The sequence below is a fragment of the Fistularia commersonii genome, chromosome 2 (assembly GCF_037954325.1).
Source record: "Fistularia commersonii isolate RoL2024-O1a breed Wild chromosome 2, RoL_Fcom_v1.0, whole genome shotgun sequence".
NCBI lineage: Eukaryota > Metazoa > Chordata > Actinopteri > Syngnathiformes > Fistulariidae > Fistularia > Fistularia commersonii.
In genome coordinates this window covers 15124621-15145442 of record NC_141285.1, presented here as the reverse complement: position 1 = coordinate 15145442, position 20822 = coordinate 15124621, and the positions used below count along the sequence as shown (strand labels likewise).

The following is a 20822-nucleotide window of genomic DNA, read 5'->3' as shown; positions in this document are numbered from 1 at the left end:
GAAAATGCGCTGTAACATCCTTAAACATTTCTATTAAAGTTCTGTTTAACACAATGTATGAAAAATGACTCCATCCAAGCTAAAAATCTGTGGAGTGTTTCTTGAATATAGTTTCCCCATCAAAGTATCTATTAGTTAACATCATTAACAATCTGTTGTTACACTGTGCCATTTCCAGATTTTTGGGGGTCATTGATAAATCGCTGTTCCTATTTTACAACCACCAGAGAATTCTCAAGTGACTTATTGCAGATTTCCCAAGGTGACCCCTATGGTAAAGAAACTGAGACTCTAGTGGCACTTAATATTTCTAATAACATTTAGTAAACCATTTCTAATAAGGATAATGAATTTCAAGTTTAATGTTAGTATGTGCTACTTTTCTGCAGGAAAAAAAAAACTCTTTCAAATGTTCAGTTGTTAGAGTATCATATGAAACATAAACATATGCATAAATACAACACATAGTTTAAAGAAAGTAGTATCAGCTGGGTGGTCTCTGTTATGGAGGTGCAATTTGTTTTTAGTTATGCGTTTTCTGTCTAATGAATTCTATTGAATACAACATTATCTTCATTGGCAGATCTGACATTATCTCTCCAATGGCTTTAATAAGAAAATGCATGTAAGATATGTAATTATTGTCAAAAAAGCCCCCGACTTCAAGAACGTTAACTGGTTCACTGAACTACGCTCTTTCATAAACACCCCTCTGTTTGGGTGCATTATCAATTATAAAAGGATCGCTGTTTCTTCGGTGTATTTCTCGCATACTTGGATTCCAAAGTAGATGAAATAGAGCGCATTTAAGAAAAACTTCCATAAATACTGTGCCATTGTTCTCAGTGCGGCCCCTGCATCATGTGTCCCATGTTAGGCAGCGGCACATGACCTCCTCACAGCTGGCGGAGCGCTGAGCCCCTCCGTCCCCTTCCGGGGCTGCCCGCCGCGGACTTCCTGCTGCGTGGTCACGTGACCTGACACTGCACCGAGGCTACGCCACAACAGAAGGAGACGCGGAAAAAAAACAACTCCATGAGCGGACGAGGGTGCTGACAGGAGGGAGGAAAAGGTGGCAGGAGGAGTTCCGCCGTGATTTCGGCATCACTTGGCGATCGGAACTAAGAGTAATTGGGTGTATCAATGTTTTTTTTCCCCCCCGTTAACTCACGCGTCACGGCGATTCGAGGAAGTGCGGAGTCTTTTTCGGGGAACTAACTGCTGTAAGACGACCGGCTCGAGACACGTTTGCAAAGTTTTGCTGTTTGAGAGAACTTAAAGTAGAACCAGGTAAAAGTTCAAGTATAGACAATTATACATCACTTTGAACTTTTTAAATCACATATGTCTCACATAAGTTACATTTAAGCTACAAAGTTAAGTGTGTGTGCGCGTGTGTATGCGCGCGCGTATGTGTGAGAGAGAGAGAGAGACAACAAAATTAATTCTATCACAACAAGCAATTTAAAAAAAAAACATTCGACAAAATACAGTGCAATAAGAGAAAACACTGGCACAAATGTACAATAATCCATCCTGTGGTTATGCGGTGGTGGTGTGGGGGGGAAGACATCTCTACCAGTTAGCATGATTTGCAGTATGAATGGATTAGAAATAAATACAGTGTCTTACTAAAATTGGTCTCAAAGCCTAGCATAGTTATTCATAATTACATTTATGTTAACTTAAAAGTTGCAACCACAAGTGATAAAAACAATATTAATAAAAACCTCTCTGAAAGAGTAGGGTCCATAATAATATAACCAAATTTATAATTTACATAGAGTTCAAATGGATTTATCATGCAAAAGTTAAAAATCTGTGATTTTGATTTTAAGAAACTATCACACTACTCCAAAGCATTTTTTTCATCATCTGTCATTGTAACAAGAGTTTCTTTACAAATGATTTGTGATTGATAATGTTAACTTTTAATCACAAAAGCTAATCTATCCAGCCCTGTCAGTTTTTTTTTCGTTCCCTGTGAACTGGATTTGATGTTCAAATTCTGGCGGATTAGTGTTATGTGAGAAATGCTTAACTGATTATTTTGGGCAAGATTGAGATTAGGATTGTTTCACTCACTGACTTTAGATAATTGAAGAATTGTCGAAGGCTTTGAAGACATTTCCCAAGTTTTATGAAAGTTAAACATCTGTAAAGTAGAAGATGGATGATTATTGTTCAGAATTGTGTGTAGCCAAGACATTAATGGAAAAAAACGGATCGCTTTTTATCTCTTACTCAAATTCTTTCGACCATTTCCTCCCAGCATTATGCATCTGGTATGGTGTAACTAAAAGAGCATAGTAAGAGGGGCAGCGGTCTGTGGGCCAGATGAAGGGCTTGGTTATCGCCAGTGAAAGTGCAGAAGTTCTCTTCCACTGGATAGATCAAGAATTTCAGCACAATATTCAGGAACAGTATGGGGCCGCTCAAGAAGATGGCCATGGGGTGAGATGGAAAAAACTACTGTTTGCAAATTGATTCATTGACATTAAGACAAGTGTGTCTCAACAAGAATATCTATCTCTTTGTGTTAATGCAAAGCCTCCAGCCTTTGAGGATAGCATCAGCACTTTGTTTGCACCCATCATCATCTCCTGCAGCACCATGGTGGACCGGCTGGGTGACAGCTACACCTGCTTCACAGCAGAGAACAACCACATCTATGTCCTACACCAGGTATCTCCTGCTCTTTATAACAGAAGAAATCCCCCTTTCGCCCCCACAGACCTAAAGCGGCTACAATCGCCAGCATATGAGAATAGTATTTTGGACACATTACATCCAATTTTCCGGTTCTGCTTTGATATGCTCTGATGAATCTAAAAGAGATGCATGCTTAACTGAACTACCCTGGTGCTGTCATAGCAACGTGACCTAAATTCCAGCTGCTCTTACAGTGAAGCGTCACGTTTGGCATGTGAGTCTTGTTAAAGAATCAGGCTTGGCTTTGTGCTCCTGCAGCGCATGATGTGAAGATGGAGTCCAGGCACTGTTACTCCAACAGCTGACTCTGGGCTGGGTGAAATGGGAATTTGATGCAATAGTTAAAGGACTTTTTTTTTATGTTGATGTATATCCTGATAGATGCACGTTATGTCACGTCAGGGTACAAAACTAGACTAAATATAGTGATTGTAGAAATAGTAGTGACCAGTTCAATTACATGCTTATTTCAATGCTTGTGGAAAAAAAAACAACTTTTAAATAGGCCTGTGCATTCAAACGAGTAAATATTGAAACATACATCCAGATGATTTAACCAGCTTAATCTTGCTAACAACAATTAATCATATTCAGTTTTGTGCTGCCCTCCTATCCAACTACCCTGTTCATAATCACTCAATGAAAAGCAGTTTGTGTATCAGGAGCAATTTAGGCTCATCCAGAGCAGCTGGTTCCTGAAAAACAATGAAAAACTAGCTGGAAGTCCTATGAGAGTAATAATTGGTCATTCAGTGAAGGCAAGGTAATCATTAGAAATTATGTTGATTTTTCTTTTTTTTTCATACTGCCTAGGCCTTCTTCCGTGAAAGCAGAAATTAAGAAAATACACTCAGCGTCACTGATTTGCCCTCTTAGGCATAATTTCAGAAATGGGAAATTTCAAATACCTTTCTATTTTCTGATACACTCAAGACCATTTCTCCAACTACTTACTCAGTCTGTGTTTATTTTTTCGAATTTCTTTTCATGTAAAAGAAAAAGCAAAATCATTTTTATTATCACAGAACTGCCAAAAACAACAAAACAGGGTTTTTCAGGTCAATATCAGTGACAGTATTCTCTTCATGTCTGTTGAAAGTGCACCAGGATGCATTTAAACCATTTGCTATGATCATTGGTAATCAATTCTTTTTCTGTCACACGTAGTTCGATGAATGTCTTTACATTGCTATAAACGGAGATGGTGAGGAAGAAGAGGATGATCTCAGGAGGAAGATCTATGTGATGAAGAAGCTGATTGAGGTCCTGTTTGGCATGGTCACACTCAGCTCAAACCTGCTCAGGAAAGAGTAAGCTACTGAGACCCCCACCCACCCAATGGTGGACATTTTTTGGTTTAGATGTGGCATCTATTTGACCCCTGAAATATATTTTCGGCACTAGACTGCGCCCTCAGGATACTGAGCAGAGAGCAAGGCTGTGGAAGCATCTGCAGGGCCTGCTGGTGACCTACAGCCACCTACGAGAGAATGACCAGAGCTTCTTGGTCGAGGTAACTTTATTTAGATTGAATATTTTACACAAAGGTCAACTCATTTTACTTTACAAAAAATACACCAAAACAGCAGCACAATCATAAACGCACATGTACAGATTGAGTAGGTATGTAAGGATATCTTTTCATTCAAGGTGTAAAGTCCCAATTTAATAAAGCTGATCCAGATGTTTGCGGAAAAGCATTCATTCTTCTTGTTGATTTTGAAATGTATGCCTCCTGCAATAATACTGCCATGACTTGTGGCAAAAAATGTTTTAATAGCAGACAATTCTGTTCCATCAACAAGCAGTCTTTAAAAAAGTACCTTTTTGTGCTAAATCAAAGACACCAGTACATAAATATAAACAAAGACTATCTCAAAGAAAAGAAGAATAAAGACTGGTCATGTTAACGTTAATGATAACCCACTACTGAAATTAAAACATAGCCATGTGAATTGCCAAAGATCCGTAAAGACCCATTTTGTCATCCATGGGATCTGTTACCTGCAATAATCAGCCCCATCATGTGCAAAATCAATTCCATATAAGTATCACACGCATCGTGGCATAGTGGTGAGAGCGTCCGCCTCACAGCAAGAAGGTCCCTGACATGATCCTGACAGGGGGCCTTTCTGTGTGGAGTTTGCATGTTCTCCTCCTGTATGCTTGGGTTTCCTCGGCTTCCCCAGTTTTCCCCCCCACAGTCTAAAAACCCCCCCAGTTGGAGACCCTATTTTCCTCAGACAAGTGAACAAGACAGTGAATGGTTATTTGTCTCTACATGTAGCCCTTTGATCGACTTGTGACCAGTCCGCCTCTAGACTGGAGCCCATGAGCCCCCTCTCCTCCCCACGACCCTAACTGCAGAATAAGCTGTATAGCTAATGAATTAGTTAATGATTTTTGGAACAAAATCAAGAATCTAAAGGTAGATGTGACGAGGACACTCGCATGTCTAATGTCACAGGCTTGTTCACAGCAGCAACAGTGATGGAGGCAGTCTAGGTCATTGATACAAAACTGTCTGAAGATTCTACTGTTTTGTTTGAACTCTACTTAGTTTGCATGATAGTGAAGTGTATCAATGATGACAAATGGTTCAAATGAGAAGTGAGGGAAGCAGCTCACATGGACATGCACAACCATATTTTTGATTGTGATGGAGGATGATACCACTTGCATTTCCCTGCATCTGCTACAACCCCCCAAAAATATGTCCCGTGTCCACCAACCCACTTTCGCTCAGGAAAATATAAAGGGACTAGTTCCAGAGGGGAGCGATAGTGAGCTCGGCTGTAGTTTTTTTTGCTGGAAGCTATCAGTAGGGCTTTCAGATTTGTTTGCCTTGAGAAACCATTCAAAACAAACTTTGTAAAAGTGTTTTTTTTTTATTACAGGGTTTCGTTGTGTTTTGTGTTTTACTAATACATACATAGATATTTATACATACACACACACTTTACACTAATCAATCAAGATCTCATTTATTTTGTGTTTGAAGTTTAAAAACCTTTCATACAAACTTTTTTATAGCTCTAATATTTTTTAGGTATTGTCATAATTGTGATCCTTTTTTGGGAGTTTTATACACTGACTGTTTTCAGGAAATAGGGCCCATTTAATAAACAACCATACAGCTTTCCAGATAATATTTTTTAAATTGATCCAGATATGTGGTGCAGAATTTCTTATGAGGATGTTGACTTTCTGACAAAGCAAATTACATGCAAGAATTCACTTATATTCAGCAGGTGTTCACGTTCATTGCGTCATCTTAAGACCCTCCTGAATTTGAACATCTGTTATTCTATGATCTCATAATATTATGTATAAGTGAAGGGCTGGGCTATATTAGGTATTTTGTTAAAACTCAAAACACTAGATGAAAGAAACACAATTTGATGTTTTTTTTTTCACATATTTTGAAGCTCTCTTTTTATGAAGTAATTGATAGAATTTGTTATTCTTTTATTGAACAAAACTATGGAAAATTGAAACGAGATATATAGACTTAGAGATAATGCTTAGCATCCATAATTTGATTTGAGACAGAGAAGTCTCATCGAGAATATACAAGCCAGTGCGTGCATATGTATGTTTATGCATGTGAATATACACATATATTTACGCATTTGGATAAGATCAATTCAAAGTCAAATTCAATCAATTTATTTACATATATTTGATCAATTCTCATAAGAATTATGTAAATTCTGGGGTTTGAAACTACTTCAAGTGTTTCAGCATGATCAGATTTTGCATTGCTTCCTCTCAGTCTAGCATCATTGCACAGGAAGTATTTTAATATCCCATTCATGTTTCCTTCTGTCACTCAGGCAGTGGAGAGGTTAATACACCCCACACTGTGTGAGCAGTGCATTGAGTTCCTGGAGCGACGCTTGGTTCAGCAGCTGAACAGCAGTGTGGAGAGAGCAGGAGAGGAGGTGCAGCACGCCTTCATTCTGGTTCACACTAAGCTACTAGCCTTCTACTCCAGGTGCAGTCAGAACAGATGCCATCATCAGTTATTCACATTTTTTGTGTTATGATTTACTTAGATGTGTGATAGCCTACCTACTTTTACACAGCATTAAATAAGCAATGGTAATTTTAGTGTTTAAAATATCATGTTCCAGTCGCAATGCGAGCACACTCGCCACTTCAGACCTTCTGGCCCTTATCATCATGGCCCAAAATATGTATCCTAGCAACGTAGACCTGGATGACCCAGGATCTGAGGTAGGAAACACTGATGGCTGCTCACAGGATGTTTCTAATCAATGCAGTGTTCTTCACGATTACGGTGCTTTTTTTTTTAGCAAGATATTGAAAGTACATCTGGGTCTGGCCCTGAAAGTTTCTACACTCCAGAACCTTCACCTACAGGCAGAGACTCTAGTGATTCAGGTGGGTTTATAACACCAGTGACAGAGACCACAAACTTCCACTAATTTTTTGACCATATTTAATTTATCATCATAAAATATAGATTATTATTTAACATGTCAAGCAATATTCTGATTTTATGCATTCATGTGTCAGCAGAAAAACTAGCTAGAGATGGTACGCCTGTATTTGAGTTTGTGGATCCTGACATTCAGGTGAGAGAACATCTATAATTCTACTCTTGTAAGCCATCTTGCATTGTAACGCAAAATAATTCAAACTAGAAACTGTTTCCAGATGGCAGAAGACAGCTTACAGACCCTGGAAGTCCCTCCACCTGACCACTCAACCCCCCGCAGAGTCTTCTTAGAAGTCTCACACAAGGAGGGACTCTATCCCATGATGCCTCACTCTATGTACTGTTTGCCTCTGTGGCCTGGAATCACACTAGTGCTTCTAACGAAGGTGAATGGGCGGCAACACAAACTCATAGATGCAGTAGTTAATTTTCTGTCACGCAGTGGCCATTTAGCACTCTGAAAAAAAGTGCCAGAACGGCACAGATTGGAGCACCAAAATCATCCCATGATTGGGTTCATGTGTTTTTTCTCAAACTGTCATACCTCATCAGTTCCAAAATGGGAATGTTCTGATGTTGATAAATGTAGTGGTTGAAAATGATCACCAAAAAAATCTGCATTTCTGATCGAGCCCAGACATAAACACTAAAAAAAATGCAAGAGAACCTAATAATAACAAAATACAAAATTAAATTGACAGTTTTGAAAAATAAATTGAATCAATTCAATGAGAACAATAAATATTCTAAATAAAATGAAAATAAATAAAAATCAGAAACAGACATAGCAGCAAGTTGCACAATGAATAAAAATGCTGACTTTGCAAATTTGGTTGAATTGATTAGTTTTATTCTGCAGCTTAAAAAAACATAACCAAAGGCATAAAAAATGCAGTGTAGAATGAGCTGCCTGCTCCCATGAAAGCAAACTCCATTGGAGGCTTTAATATTTAATTAATCGTTCACTGTTGTTCATCAGCTTGCGCTAAAAATATAATGGCTTTTATAACAGTGTTTTTTTTCTTAAGCTGAAGAAAGAACATTCAGGCCTGAAAGCATGTAGGAAGTACTAAAACCAAAGCAGATTAAAACACATTTCACTTGGTCTGTTGCAACAATTTCACAACACAAATGTTTTGTAACAGATATATGATGTTCATTATTTTGCCAACATCATTGTTTTAAATGATATGGCTACTTCGCTAATCAGCCAGGATTTTTAATGTATGACAATTCCACACCTCAATCAGATTTACTGCAGCACCATAGCCTGCATCTATTAGACACTTACACAATGTTTTTATTGTTTATTATTTATTGTATATGCAGCTTGTGTCTTTATAGGAAGTTACAGAACTTTTTTTTTGAAGGGGCTGTATGTACAGATTTCTGTAACGGGGCCAGTGCGGTTTACTACGTGAACCTGAAACTACTTTATTATTCTCGCTTTTTGACTGCTTGAACAATTTAATGCTACTATAAACACTTTGTTTCCTGTAAATGATTTTCTCCCAACAGGTTCCAACCAGTGCAGTGGCTGTGTCTGTGTATATATTTTTGGAGGTCTTTGCAAAACTTGAGAAGCGTCTAAGTGAAGGGCAGCAAGGTTCCTCAGCTGCACGAGGCCAACCCACAATCTATGACATCCGAGGAAAACTCGACAAATTCATCAAAGCTCTGGGACCCAGTGAGATCCAGGTATAATGTAATGCATTTATTTATTTTATTTCAATTCACCTAAATGTTTTTGGACTGTGGGAGGAAACTGGAGATCCCCGAGGAAACCACACAGACATGGGGAGAACACGTAAACTCTACACAGAAAGGTCCTCTGGTCATAATTGAACCAGGGTCCTTTGTGCTGTGAGGCCAAAGCACTAACCATGCAACCATGCTACCCTGTTTATTTATTTGTTTGTTTGTTTGTTTTTTCTCCTCCACAATTGTGAGATGGTATGGAGGGATTAGGTTTTCAAGTTGTCCATCCAAGCATCTTATTCTGGAGAACACAATAATTCAAGAAATTTCGTCAAGGCAGTTTTTTCACTTCAAGCATCCATTTAGACTCTAGGATGAACTTACTAGATTATGGCAGTAACTAGAGACTATCAGACTGTTCACAAGAAGGGTGTGTGTGTGTGTGTGTGTGTGTGTGTGTGTGTGTGTGTGTGTGTGTGTGTGTGTGTGTGTGTGTGTGTGTACATAAAATGTGTATAAACATACAGATACAGTATGTATATTTATATGTACATTCAAATTCTATAAATATATTCACATCGTAATCAAATATTTTTTATTAATGTATGCTCTATGCAAATCATTTTTAACTGTATCTGGAGTAAATATGATATTTTAGAATGGTATTGTTGGTATTGAATAAAGTGGTTGAACTTGAATAATAGTAATAAAGTTTAATAAAGTAAATAAATAATATTTACTTTGACTGAACTTTTATTCAGTCAGCTCAGCTACAAAATATCTGGACAGAGTTCAAGAACCGTGCCTTTGCCAGAGGGGGGCCGGGATTCACCAGAGAGTAAGTCTGCTGCAGCCCCCTGCTGGCTTGAATGCTTCATAACATTTCTGCCCAACCGTGCCTCTGAGTGATTCACCCATATTTTTGATTTAGACTGATTCCGTGGTGCAAGAATATGAAGACCCAGCTATGTGGCGTGTACCGCCAGTGCTTCCTCATCGATTCCGGACCTGCTGACATCCCGCAGAGACTCTCCCCCAGTCTGCAAGAGCGAGCCCAGGCCATGGTGCAGTAAGTGTCAGTGGGACATGTTTCCCTTCTCCTTAATTGTACTTTGTTTCTAAAATACACACACAGCTTAAGCTACCCATACATCAGATGACTTGAAAAAGACTCATTAAAACTATGATCTCACACCTACTCACATCTAAAGACAGATTTTTAGTCGCAGCCTAATCACAGACTGAGATCTTACAAGGATTATACATTTTGTAGGGTCACTATTTACAAGATAACAACTAGATTCTTTCACCTTTTTTTTTACACCGTGCCATTTTGTCACCAGGTATTTGCTGGGCCTCTGCAATTTCTGTCCATTGCTTTTCCTTTTTCACTCCATCATGATACGTCAGAGAGTTGACATCGCACAGGCTGGGCTCTTCTGCTCACGGCTCCACCATCCATTCCTCTTTCTGGATGGTCCATATTAATCAGCACATCCTTTGCTGCCCCCATTCATCCAAACAGCCAACAAATAACGTCTCTGCCAGCGCCGCTCTGGCAATTGTTTCTCTCCCAGTTTTTCTTTTTACAGTTTTGTCAGACCTCATCTATTGGTTGTTGATTGTGTTACGGCACCATTAAGACTGAAAGAGTTGTGATATTATCAAGCACGGTTGATACTGTCGTAAGCCCAAGACAAGGAAAAGACTGATCTAAAACAGCTCAGATTACGGCCTTATACTTAACAATTAAGTTAATGAGAGTCTGCTGTGAATCCGGTAACTCCTAAAATTTCCTTCAGACTTTAAGTTTTTAGTCTGTCACCATGAAAATCTTCAGGTTTAAGGCAAGCATATGTGTTCTTCATTTTTACTCTCACCATTAATCTCTCACTCTCTATCACAGGGAAAAACTTGTTGACTGGAAAGATTTCTTGTTGGTGAAAAGCAAGAGGAACATCACCATGGTGTCATATCCTGTCAGAAAGATACTCCTATTTCCCCCGATGCTGCTTTCTATTGATACCCTTTGTCAGTAGATGAAAAACATTTTATAAATGTGGATAAAAGTTTCTGATATTTTAAAGACATTGTGACATTCAGGGCTCTCAACAAAATCCATTCATGTATGGGTTCAGAAAACAAATTATCGGTCTACCTCTGTCTGAACAATGTTGACCTTGACACAATTAATCTCACGTACTTGGAGGATTTCCCGGGCCTAATCCATTTTATCTGTGTGGACCGATCCACTGGGCAAATGATCGCACCCTCACTCAACTTAACAGAACGTACAACATCTGAGATGGGAAAGGGACCAGTGGCTCAATTCATAAAAAGCAAGGTCAGCTGGAGTTAGAAGGAATGTCTCATCTCGAGACCAACTCATTTATTGGACTTCCAATGTATCTCTCACTTTGATGATATTTTATAAACTGTCTTTGTAACCAATGGAATTTCCCCATGGTGGTGACAAAAGAAAGAACAATATTTTATTTTGTTTAGAATTTTAGTATTTGTCGGAATTCGGTAGCCAAAGGCTATTGTGACAACAGAATACCAACATAATCACACTGAAGTCATTTTGCCAGAATAAATTTGATTTGTATTCTGGAATGTTAAAGGTCTGGAGCCTGGTCAACACAACAAGGCACTATCTCCAAAAGGGTTACTCCACTGTCACATTACGTGATGGAGACTTCTACTTCTGCTACTTTCTTTGGTTTGAGAACGAAACCGTAAGTTACAGACCTAGAATGTTTCACTATTTAAATAGCAAAGGAAACGTAAGCTGCCACAAAAAGTAACATATTGCGTATATCTATTGAAAACAGGGCTACAAGCTAGAAGCAGTGGACATGCCCATCCTGCCTGATGACTCTGCCCCAATTGGGATGCTTGCTTGGGACTATTACAGGTAGATCACTGCAGCTGACCAAAACAGATGAAATACATGACGAAATAAAAGGTGGGTGACGATGGCGATGTGTCCTGCAGGAAGCTGCTGCGGTACTACAGTAAGAATCACCAGGGTGAGGTGGTGAAGTGCTATGAGCTGCTGACAGTTCATCTAGGGGTCATCCCTTCAGAGATCATCCTCCAGCACTGTAGGCAACTGGCAAGCAAACTGTGGGAGCCGTCGCGCAATCCTCTGCTCTAGAGACACCCACACATTAGTTTAGACACTGAAGCACATCTGAGCACAATGAATGATGGAAAACATGTTCTCTTTTCATAATGGATGAAATAGGTTGTATCGATTACCCAATTATTTTTGAACAGAGTAGTTTTATGATAACTTAATAACCTGTATCCTATTTATGAGGAATTGTTAAACTGCATTTTTTTCCAAATTTTACTAGTGACTGAATGGTTTTATAAATGTTGATAATGTACATTTTCTTCAACTTGTTGCACCATACTGTTAATAAATCAAATTTGTAACAATAATCACTTGTCTCTTATGACATATTGCGATACATTTTATCATGCTGACTCAACTTGCTTAATTTCTTTAGGATGTCTATAATCTCAACCAAGAGGCATATTTATATCTAGGTATTATCGGGGAGTTTCAGGTTTTTAAGACCCCTGTAAGAGTGGTCTCTGAAAAACATGTGAGTCCTAGACCCACCCAGTACTCACGTGAATGTCTTTTGGAGCAGTTTGTGTCATGTGAGAGAGGCTTTGAATAGGAGCTGTTTAGGTAAGCTATGAGTTGTTCACCCACCCTGTTATCATGTGAGCCTCCCATGATGATGGGGTGTGTCAAAGGTAAAGAAAACTCTTGACAGGTGAAATGAATGTTGTCCAATCACAACATTGAGATCTTTCAGTGAGTAGCATGACTTAGACAACTGGAAATCTTCATTTACATACTCATACAAAATAAAATTTCCTTTTGGTAAAAAAAATTGTGCTTTGAACAAGACCAACATTTCTACAATTCAATTATTATCGATGAACCAAAATATACATGAAGGCAGATCATGAAAGTATTAGTGGATATCCTGAATGAAATAATCATGCAATTGGTCAAGTTCACCTTTCAAGACTAACATACAGTAAGGTAAACAGCAAAATGGTACAATCCACTTTTTTCAAACAGAAAGTCCAGAATATATACAAATATGTAGAGTGGACAACTATGAACTTCAAGATATTTGTGATGTAACAAATCCTACAAGTAGTCTTCCCTCTCAAAATCTTTTGCCTCTTTTTTTCATGCAGGTTTATGCCCAGCACAAACATCACTCACCACAGAGGATGAAATGTAAGTGTAAGAATGAGAATAGAAGGAGAGGAAGTTAAAATTATTGTGAGTAATATTGTGAATCTTGTCTCTTTTTGACAATTTCATTATTTCATAGTCTGGCTACAGTAGCCAACCTGAACCACTGGAACTGCAGTTACTGGCAATGGAATCTGAATTTTTTTTTTTTTTTAGAAAAATTACAAATCATTTAAGCCATGGTTATCAATAGCTTTCATACAAAGCCGCAAGCATTACAAAGGAAGTATTTGCTACTTGCTCATGACACATAATTTTATATGCAAAAAACAAGACCAAGATGAAATTAGCTCAAACAACAGCAGCAAAAATCACACAACACGTATCACTTTCAGGTTTTCTCAAGATGAAAAATCAAGCACTGTTGTTGCTTAAATAAGTATTCTGACACCAAGCAATTCCAGTACATCTATCAGAAAAACAAGACTGCAACTGTAGATGTGTTTCTACCTATTATTATGAACTGATTTGAGTTTAGTGAATTCAATAGAAACTGCTTATGAATTTGGCATTGGTAATGTCATTCTACACCAGAGGAGACTGTAGAAAAAGCAACGTTGGACAAATTGAGAGTGCAGGAAGAGGTATCTCACAACGCTCCTGTGAGGTCAGTCACGGCTCCTGCAGCCACCAGATCCCTCAAGAAGAGTTTCTCAGCACTAACATCATGGACCACCTTGAGATTAATGATAAAAAAATGAATGGAGGCAGTATTTTTAACTTAATGAGTAATACTAGACATCCACTGTGTCCATATTTGTGAGGTTTCCTAAGCAGAACTTACTTGAGCCTTCATTGCGTCCATGCGTATGGTCTCGTAGTAGTGAAGCCTTGCCTGTGGATGCTTCATATCATAGCCAAACCCTGCTAAGCTCACTTGGTCACACAGCTGCAGAGCCATCACCACAGCACTGGCACCTAGCGTTGGTAGCATCTGCTTGAAAAGAGTTGTTTTGTTATGCCTCAATTCTCTATGTACAGCAAGTAATAACTTATCAATCTGAGGAAAATGGTATAAAAATACATCTTAGGACGCACATTGCCTTGTTTCAGAGCATAATTCTGTAGGGCCTGTCCAGTTTTGTGAATTATTTCTGGGTGCAAAATCCGAAAGTTCTCCGGACTCAAGGGAATGTCCTCTACCACTTCCCTCCAGAACCATAGCTTAGACCAAAAGCTCTGTAAATAAAAACCAGGAAGGCAAAAAAGTATGAAAGATAATGTTATGATGCCAATCCAGTATGAATTGTTATCTGAATCTGAGTCCAGTGGTACCTGTCATCGGTTCCTACCAGAGGTTGCTTGGTAACGATAGAAGTGAGCCACTCCAGATCCAGACTCTTAAACACTGCCAAAGCAACAATAGTGGTCTTTTGGTATTCATTTGCTGAGTGGGGGGCTCCCTCTGGATAAATCAACCGAATAGTAGTTCTGGAACCAGCATCTCTCTCAAAGCCAGGCACTGGAGCATTATTGAGCCTGTTGACAAGGAAGTATCAGTGTCACTCATTGTTATGTTGAAGCAGTGAATCAGAAGAACTACTATTTCATCACACAATTGTGACATCCTTTCAAACATGCCTGATGATGATGTCATACTGATCTATATGGGACCCAAGATGGCTCCCATGAAGCACCCCTCCATTGCCCACCACCACACATCGCCTGCAGGTGCCATCTTTCCCCAGCGATGGTGGCAGTCCAGGCTGGGGCAGAGAGGCCAAAGCCAGGGCAAGATGCTCTTCACTTCCCTGGAGCCCAAGCGGAGGGGAAAGGTCCCAAACCACAGGGCGAGCCTGCCGCACAAACACGGGTATGTCGAGCAATCCTGCAGAACATGGCAATGGCTTCAAGTGATTGAGACACCAGCGAGGCTGACAGGGTCCCAGCAGGAGGGAGGCAGACCGGTTCAATAAGGCCTGAAAAGTGAGGTAAACATATACTACAAGAATAAGCACAGAATATCAAATCAATCATTTTAATTAAAAAGTACACAGTGCATGTATAAATATGTGATTATTGTCCTACATGTGTCTCCGGAGTTATTCGGAACAATTGTTTCAAAGTTGGAATCCCTTTGTTACAGCATGTCAGTTTGACATGACAATGGAAGAGTTTCCTCTTCTGACTCAGGCAGCCTTAATGTCTTAACATTCTCTGTAAGGGAGTCTGCATTTTTCAATGCAAAGCGGAAATAGGAAAGCATCATAAAAGTGTCTACTCTCCCTTATTTAAACTTTTCATTTACACAGGGGCTGAAGTCTGCCTTAACAGTGATTTTCTATACAACTTTCCATGTAAGTCAGAAAAAAATAGTCCCCTGGTCTGTATCTTAACACTAACAGACAATTTAGGCGTGATATGGGCTTTTCTGGTCTAGGTTATACTTTGACAAGAATGATTTCCCTAGATTGAAAGATAAATAAATACAAACATCATCTGGTTTTGCCCCTTAATGTTAATTTAACCTCACACTGCCGTCCTTCCTGACCAGTGGCATTCTTTTCTAGAGTGACGGAAGGGGGGTTGTTTGGGGCGCCTGCCTCCTTATAGCAGTGACATCACCTTTGCATCCTGTGTCATGAATGCATCCTTAATAAACAAAGCAGACAATAGTGCTGGCGGCAGCAGGGGAGCTGTTGCCAATGCTACTTTAGTATGAGTCTTCCATCTTTTACTTCAGTCTTCCTTTCAAACTTAATATCAACTAAATGAGGGCTGCTCGAATGATGGTAGAGGTTGGAAGTGAAGGCTGATCAAACCTGATTCTGTTGCACTCAAAAACCAGCAGTAAGGGGACTGCTGAGCTTTTCTTTCTAAACCATTTGAAAAGTGTGATAAAGGTAAAGTTATTTTGTGATGTACTTGCTGTTCCTACCGGGGTTTGGGAATGTTCGTCATTGCCACTGGGAGCAGGCAATTTATCCAAGGAGAAATATGCTGGAATCAGAATAGCTGAGTAACATCCAATCAGCAGCACCAGACTTATGGCAAGATTGTCACTCCTGTGCAGCAGATAGTAAAAAAAAGACCTGCAAAAGTAACTTTATCACAGTAAATGCCCTGCACTGTGTACATACAGCAATTCTCTACCTGCGAAGGAAAAAATCCCTGTTTCTTTCCACTTGAAGTTTGTGTTTGAAAGGAGTCAGTGTCACAGTCTCCGTAGCCCCAAACAGCAAGGAAGAGCCATCACTGGGTTGTTTTACAGTCAAGTTTTTAACTGCCACCATGGCATTCACACTTAAAAAACAAACACATATATCAAATAGAGGCAGGGTTACATGGACTTCATGACAAGCAGAGCAATAATATGGAGATGGATGAAATACCTCAGAGCCAGCCCTGTGAAGTGAAGATTTTTGGCAATTAAAAAGTTAAACAGCCATTTATCTCTGTTCCATGTCGAAGGGTCACGTCACAAGATGCATTTACCTTGTTTGTGCCAAAATGGCTGCTGCTGCTGCTGCCGCCTGTTTGCTTCCCCACTGAACTCTGTCTCTTCCCTCCCTAATACCAAGGTTAACCATTAACACGTCACTCAGTCAACAAGTGTTCCTTTGTGAGTCGCTGTGCATCCAGCAGAAACAAGCATTAAAAAGGGAATGAGAAGTTTCCAAAGATCAGAGAGATTGAGAAGATGACAGATGATCAGGAATCTGAGGACCATTCTGTAGAGAGGTGTTCAGTGGTTAAAATATAGGTAAGTGTAGTATTCCCTGAAGTGCCTAAAGTGAAAGGGTGATGTTTTTTGTTGTTATTTACAAGATGTCACTTGATATGAAATGTGAAAAAAGGTTTGAATCCCTCCTCCAGCTCCCCTCAAGGTATGGCCCAATTCTTTAGCACTGTGCACTTGCTACAGAGAAGAAAAAAAAAACAAGTATGAGTGAACTTTAACCTGGGTGTGGCATCCCTGAATGGCATGTGTGCAAGTGTGTGTTTGTGCATATGTATCATCAGAGTGGTAAATGGAGCACAGAGCTGTACATACACATTCAGTAAATAAGTATATGTTCATGCACAAAGCAAAGAGTATGCCTGTCCATTTGTCAACTCATTGTGCCTCAATGAAAGACATTTAATGTTGTTTCTAAAGGGCGGAGGCACCAACTGCCTTTCAGTTATGGATGAAATTCTGGAGTAGCTTTTGAGTAGATCATTTATCCTGACGGCATGTGTTAATGCTGAGGTGAAAATCTCAAGTGAAGCGTTTATTAACAATTATTCTGCAAAAAAAAAAACAATTATTCATTTAATCATGATACATTTCTTAAAGAGAAAGCTATTTTTAAGAAATCCACAGACTGATTCTATTACTTTATTGAAATGCAAATCTAAAAACTGTTTTTAGATCTGCATGTTTTTAAATGTTTTTAAATACAATAGTGTGTGGATTTTTATTTGAAATCCAAATTATTGACATTCCTATGCTATATCTGATTGTACCCTCTCTGGCAATGTTAGCCCAGCAGTTATAGCTTCTTAATTCATATTTCGACCACCACCCTCTGGCAGGACGTCCATCAGGACCAAAACCTCTTCCCGTCTGTAGCCTGCTTCATCAATAAGGCCTGGGAGCCCATTGTCACTCACTCGACCACTCCTCTTGTGCATTACTTTGCACAACTTTGCACCAGTACTTTGCCCCTTTGCAATACCAATAACCCTAGTTCTGATTTCACTTTCTTTTTTTTAATTTTTATATGATGATTCCATGTTGTCTGCTAGGCACCGATAAAAACCACCACAAATTCCTTGTATGGGAAATCTACTTGGCAATTGAAGAATTTCTTATTCTGATACTCTGAAATGTGTGGCCTGTGTGCATTATAGCTGCACCATTTCCTGTAACCTATTTTTGCCCCAATTGATCTGCTCTATTGATAATGATATAAGGAAAAAAAAATTCACCAACCAGATTCTGTATCGTAGCAGTAAAATAGAGACTGTAACTGCTATGAAGATGATTTATCATCCAATTGTCTCTGGTCCATTTTGCAGTTTCTCTCTTAGAAAGACTGGGACACAAATTTCATGCCAGAATTTCTGCCTTAAAGCATGTTTACATCTATATAGACATACTATAGGTCTTGGAAATAGTTCCGGGATTGCTGCATGATGACTAGATATGACCTCATGAACATAAAGTGAATTATCTTTATATTGTTGAACACTGTGTATGAAAATTTGAATCACCTATATTAAGGGGCTATTCCTGGTGAACAATATGTCTAGTATGGCTGAGCTCGGCTTGCTTCCTGCTGCAAATTCAGTTTGACTGACATGAAGAGCACATGCTTTCAACACCGCTCTTCCTCCTTGCTTCAAGAGCAAATAACTCTCTCACAGGTGAGAGATATTACTTTCTGTCACTCCACAATCTGGGGAGAGACAGAGATGAAAAGCTCCTCTGATCTGCACTGGGAGATTTTGGACCTGAACAGAGCAGGTAATATTGCAGCTCTGCAAGGGGAAGAAAAAAAACAGAAAGAGCAAACACCTGTAGTGACTAGGAGGAACTTGCCTGTGGTGTGCGAGAGACAAAAACTTCACTCGTATGAATTCATAATCATTTTTGCCAGAGATATTCTCTTGTTCCAGGGCTGACAGTTTTATCTGGGAGAGAACAAATACCAATTTTGCATGGGAACATATACGACTTGTACTCATCATCAAAATTGGTCTGAACTTTGATCTGCTTTATTTAAAAAAACATGAAAGGGAGTAAAGTTAAATTTAAATGCCTTTTATATTTGACCATTAAAGCGGCTGTATATGTTGAATATTGAGATAATGCCCCTCTTAGGCTGCACTTGACCCGACTTGTTTTATAGAGGCAAAAATAGGGGCTGGCATTTGCGTTAGACGTTGCTATTTTCCTCGAATAGGGTTTTGTTCGGTAGAAGAAAAATGGCATTCATTTTAACACCACATAAAGCTTAACAAATCTCATCCAGTAGCAGCTTTAACATACTGTTTTAAGAAAAAAACTTGGAATATCCTGCAATATATATCACTGTGCTTGTTGTAGACAACCCATCAGATACAATATCAACCACAAGCCATACTTCCTGTTTCTTGAACGGCCAAGGTAACTGCAACTGGCTTTGGAACATGCAACGCTTAATACATTTCCAAAATCTTCAGGTCCTGGTCAATAGAGCAAAAGTCCCAGACATTTGTCAGCCTTACTACCCCAAGAAATAGTTGGTTTCTGCATACTGCATACAATTAAGCTTGTGCATGCGGATAAGATAAACACACACAGAGTAATTTACATTATTTGCAAAATTGTGAACCAATATTCAAAAAGATAGATAATTTCTGAATGTCTCCTTATTATGGCCATTGTCATTGAAATTGGCTGTTCTTGTTTTGACTTACAATATTTGATTTTTGAGAGGGATCCAGGAAGGGGAAACGTCACACCTTTCAGTGTTCTTTTCCACCAGAAAAAAGTTGCTTTATCATCCTGAAATGAAACATCACTGAGTCCAGAGCTGATATTGACTGAAAAACGGAGTCTGTTTAAACACAAGGCTTTATTAAACACATTAATCTTTATTACCAATGTGATATAGACTTATTCCGGCACTGTAAAACAATATTGTGCGGTAGCTGTCTCCCAGAGCAACGTTATATTGTTGCTGAGAAAAAAAGTAACCCTAGCAATGATATTTTCCAGGCAGGTGAAAGTCAGGAGAGGCACATTTTTTTAGCACCATTCTTTTCCAGTTGGAAATGGTTTAGGATTTTTCCGTATCCGATTCCACTCAGATGAGAGCGTGGAGGATAAGAAGGCTCAACCAGAGGAGGAATTATTAGAACACATTAGACACTTGCACATACAGCAAAGTTTACATTATCAATTACCATTGCGTGCTAACAGACAATGAAAATGAAACACATTGATGTTTCTCCCTCTAATGTTACTTTCAATCTTTTTGATTGTACTTTGCAGCACACTAACAAACTGCAGGGTGTATTCAAAGCAAGGTTTGGATATTCAGCATTGATTTTTTTTCTCCTTAATGGAATATAAGCACATTGAAAAGTAACTGAAATAATCCATACTGGAGATTTAAAAAAATATTTACAACAGAGTATGTGCTCTTTTAAGTCCCCTTGTGGATACATCTCTATTGATTTACTCTTTTGTTTAGCAGCAAGAGCTCAAACATTAACCCCCTATGACTTATCTGGGCTTCTGTTCATGTAATAGCATCGTTTGATTGTCTTTGGTTGAAGTTTTACGCAGGCAACCATAGACACCAAAGTACATTTACAAATACTTTGTAAGGCCAGTAACTGTTCAAGTAGACTAAATCTGTTATTATTCACATAATATTTACAATTACCTATAATGCTAGACAAGGTCTTACGAAGTTTAAATAGCTATAAATAGCTTTAAATAGTTTCAAACAAACACTATCCAGTTATTATCTGTACATCTGACTCACAAAATAAACATTAAGATTACAGTCTTCAGATTTTTCTTTCTTTAAGCTGCCTAAAACAATGCCATTAATCATTTCTCTGTCAGATTTTTTTTGTCAGATGTCTCATTACGGACAGGGGAAACGGAGAATTATCCAGCTGAATTAAATTCCTCTCCCACTGGAAGTTGGAAGTTTATTATAAGGAGACAAGCTG

General features: G+C 38.9%; 2 protein-coding genes and 1 long non-coding RNA gene across 5 annotated transcripts; 2 read left to right on the top strand and 1 right to left on the bottom strand.

The window, feature by feature from the left end:
* Nucleotides 1-975: 975 nt before the first annotated feature.
* On the top strand, nucleotides 976-12325 carry hps1 (HPS1 biogenesis of lysosomal organelles complex 3 subunit 1). 2 transcript variants are annotated; one of them, XM_086169771.1, is made up of 18 exons: nucleotides 976-1290; nucleotides 2273-2454; nucleotides 2551-2685; nucleotides 3880-4022; nucleotides 4117-4225; nucleotides 6549-6709; nucleotides 6849-6951; nucleotides 7032-7119; nucleotides 7258-7313; nucleotides 7396-7563; nucleotides 8696-8875; nucleotides 9637-9713; nucleotides 9807-9944; nucleotides 10782-10847; nucleotides 11075-11219; nucleotides 11500-11613; nucleotides 11710-11792; nucleotides 11873-12325. In XM_086169771.1, exons 2-18 carry the CDS (start codon nucleotides 2338-2340, stop codon nucleotides 12033-12035), a joined length of 2046 nt encoding a protein of 681 aa, XP_086025897.1. In that variant the 5' UTR covers nucleotides 976-1290; nucleotides 2273-2337; the 3' UTR covers nucleotides 12036-12325. The 2 variants fall into 2 exon arrangements, with proteins under 2 accessions (XP_086025897.1, XP_086025889.1); XM_086169763.1 differs by having other exon boundaries at nucleotides 7255-7313.
* Nucleotides 11366-16647, bottom strand: st3gal7 (ST3 beta-galactoside alpha-2,3-sialyltransferase 7). 2 transcript variants are annotated; one of them, XM_086169785.1, is made up of 8 exons: nucleotides 16499-16647; nucleotides 16260-16409; nucleotides 16045-16171; nucleotides 14748-15085; nucleotides 14459-14645; nucleotides 14205-14345; nucleotides 13951-14100; nucleotides 11366-13842 (listed from the first exon to the last, which is right to left on the bottom strand). In XM_086169785.1, the coding sequence occupies exons 2-8, from the start codon at nucleotides 16397-16399 to the stop codon at nucleotides 13756-13758; spliced, it is 1170 nt and encodes a 389-aa protein (XP_086025911.1). In that variant the 5' UTR covers nucleotides 16400-16409; nucleotides 16499-16647; the 3' UTR covers nucleotides 11366-13755. The 2 variants fall into 2 exon arrangements, with proteins under 2 accessions (XP_086025911.1, XP_086025920.1); XM_086169794.1 differs by having other exon boundaries at nucleotides 16602-16645.
* Nucleotides 14758-20812, top strand: LOC147236496 (uncharacterized). Its single transcript, XR_015107875.1, has 3 exons — nucleotides 14758-15097; nucleotides 16688-16869; nucleotides 20713-20812. It is a non-coding gene; the product is annotated as an uncharacterized LOC147236496 (long non-coding RNA).
* The last annotated feature ends 10 nt before the right edge of the window (nucleotides 20813-20822 follow it).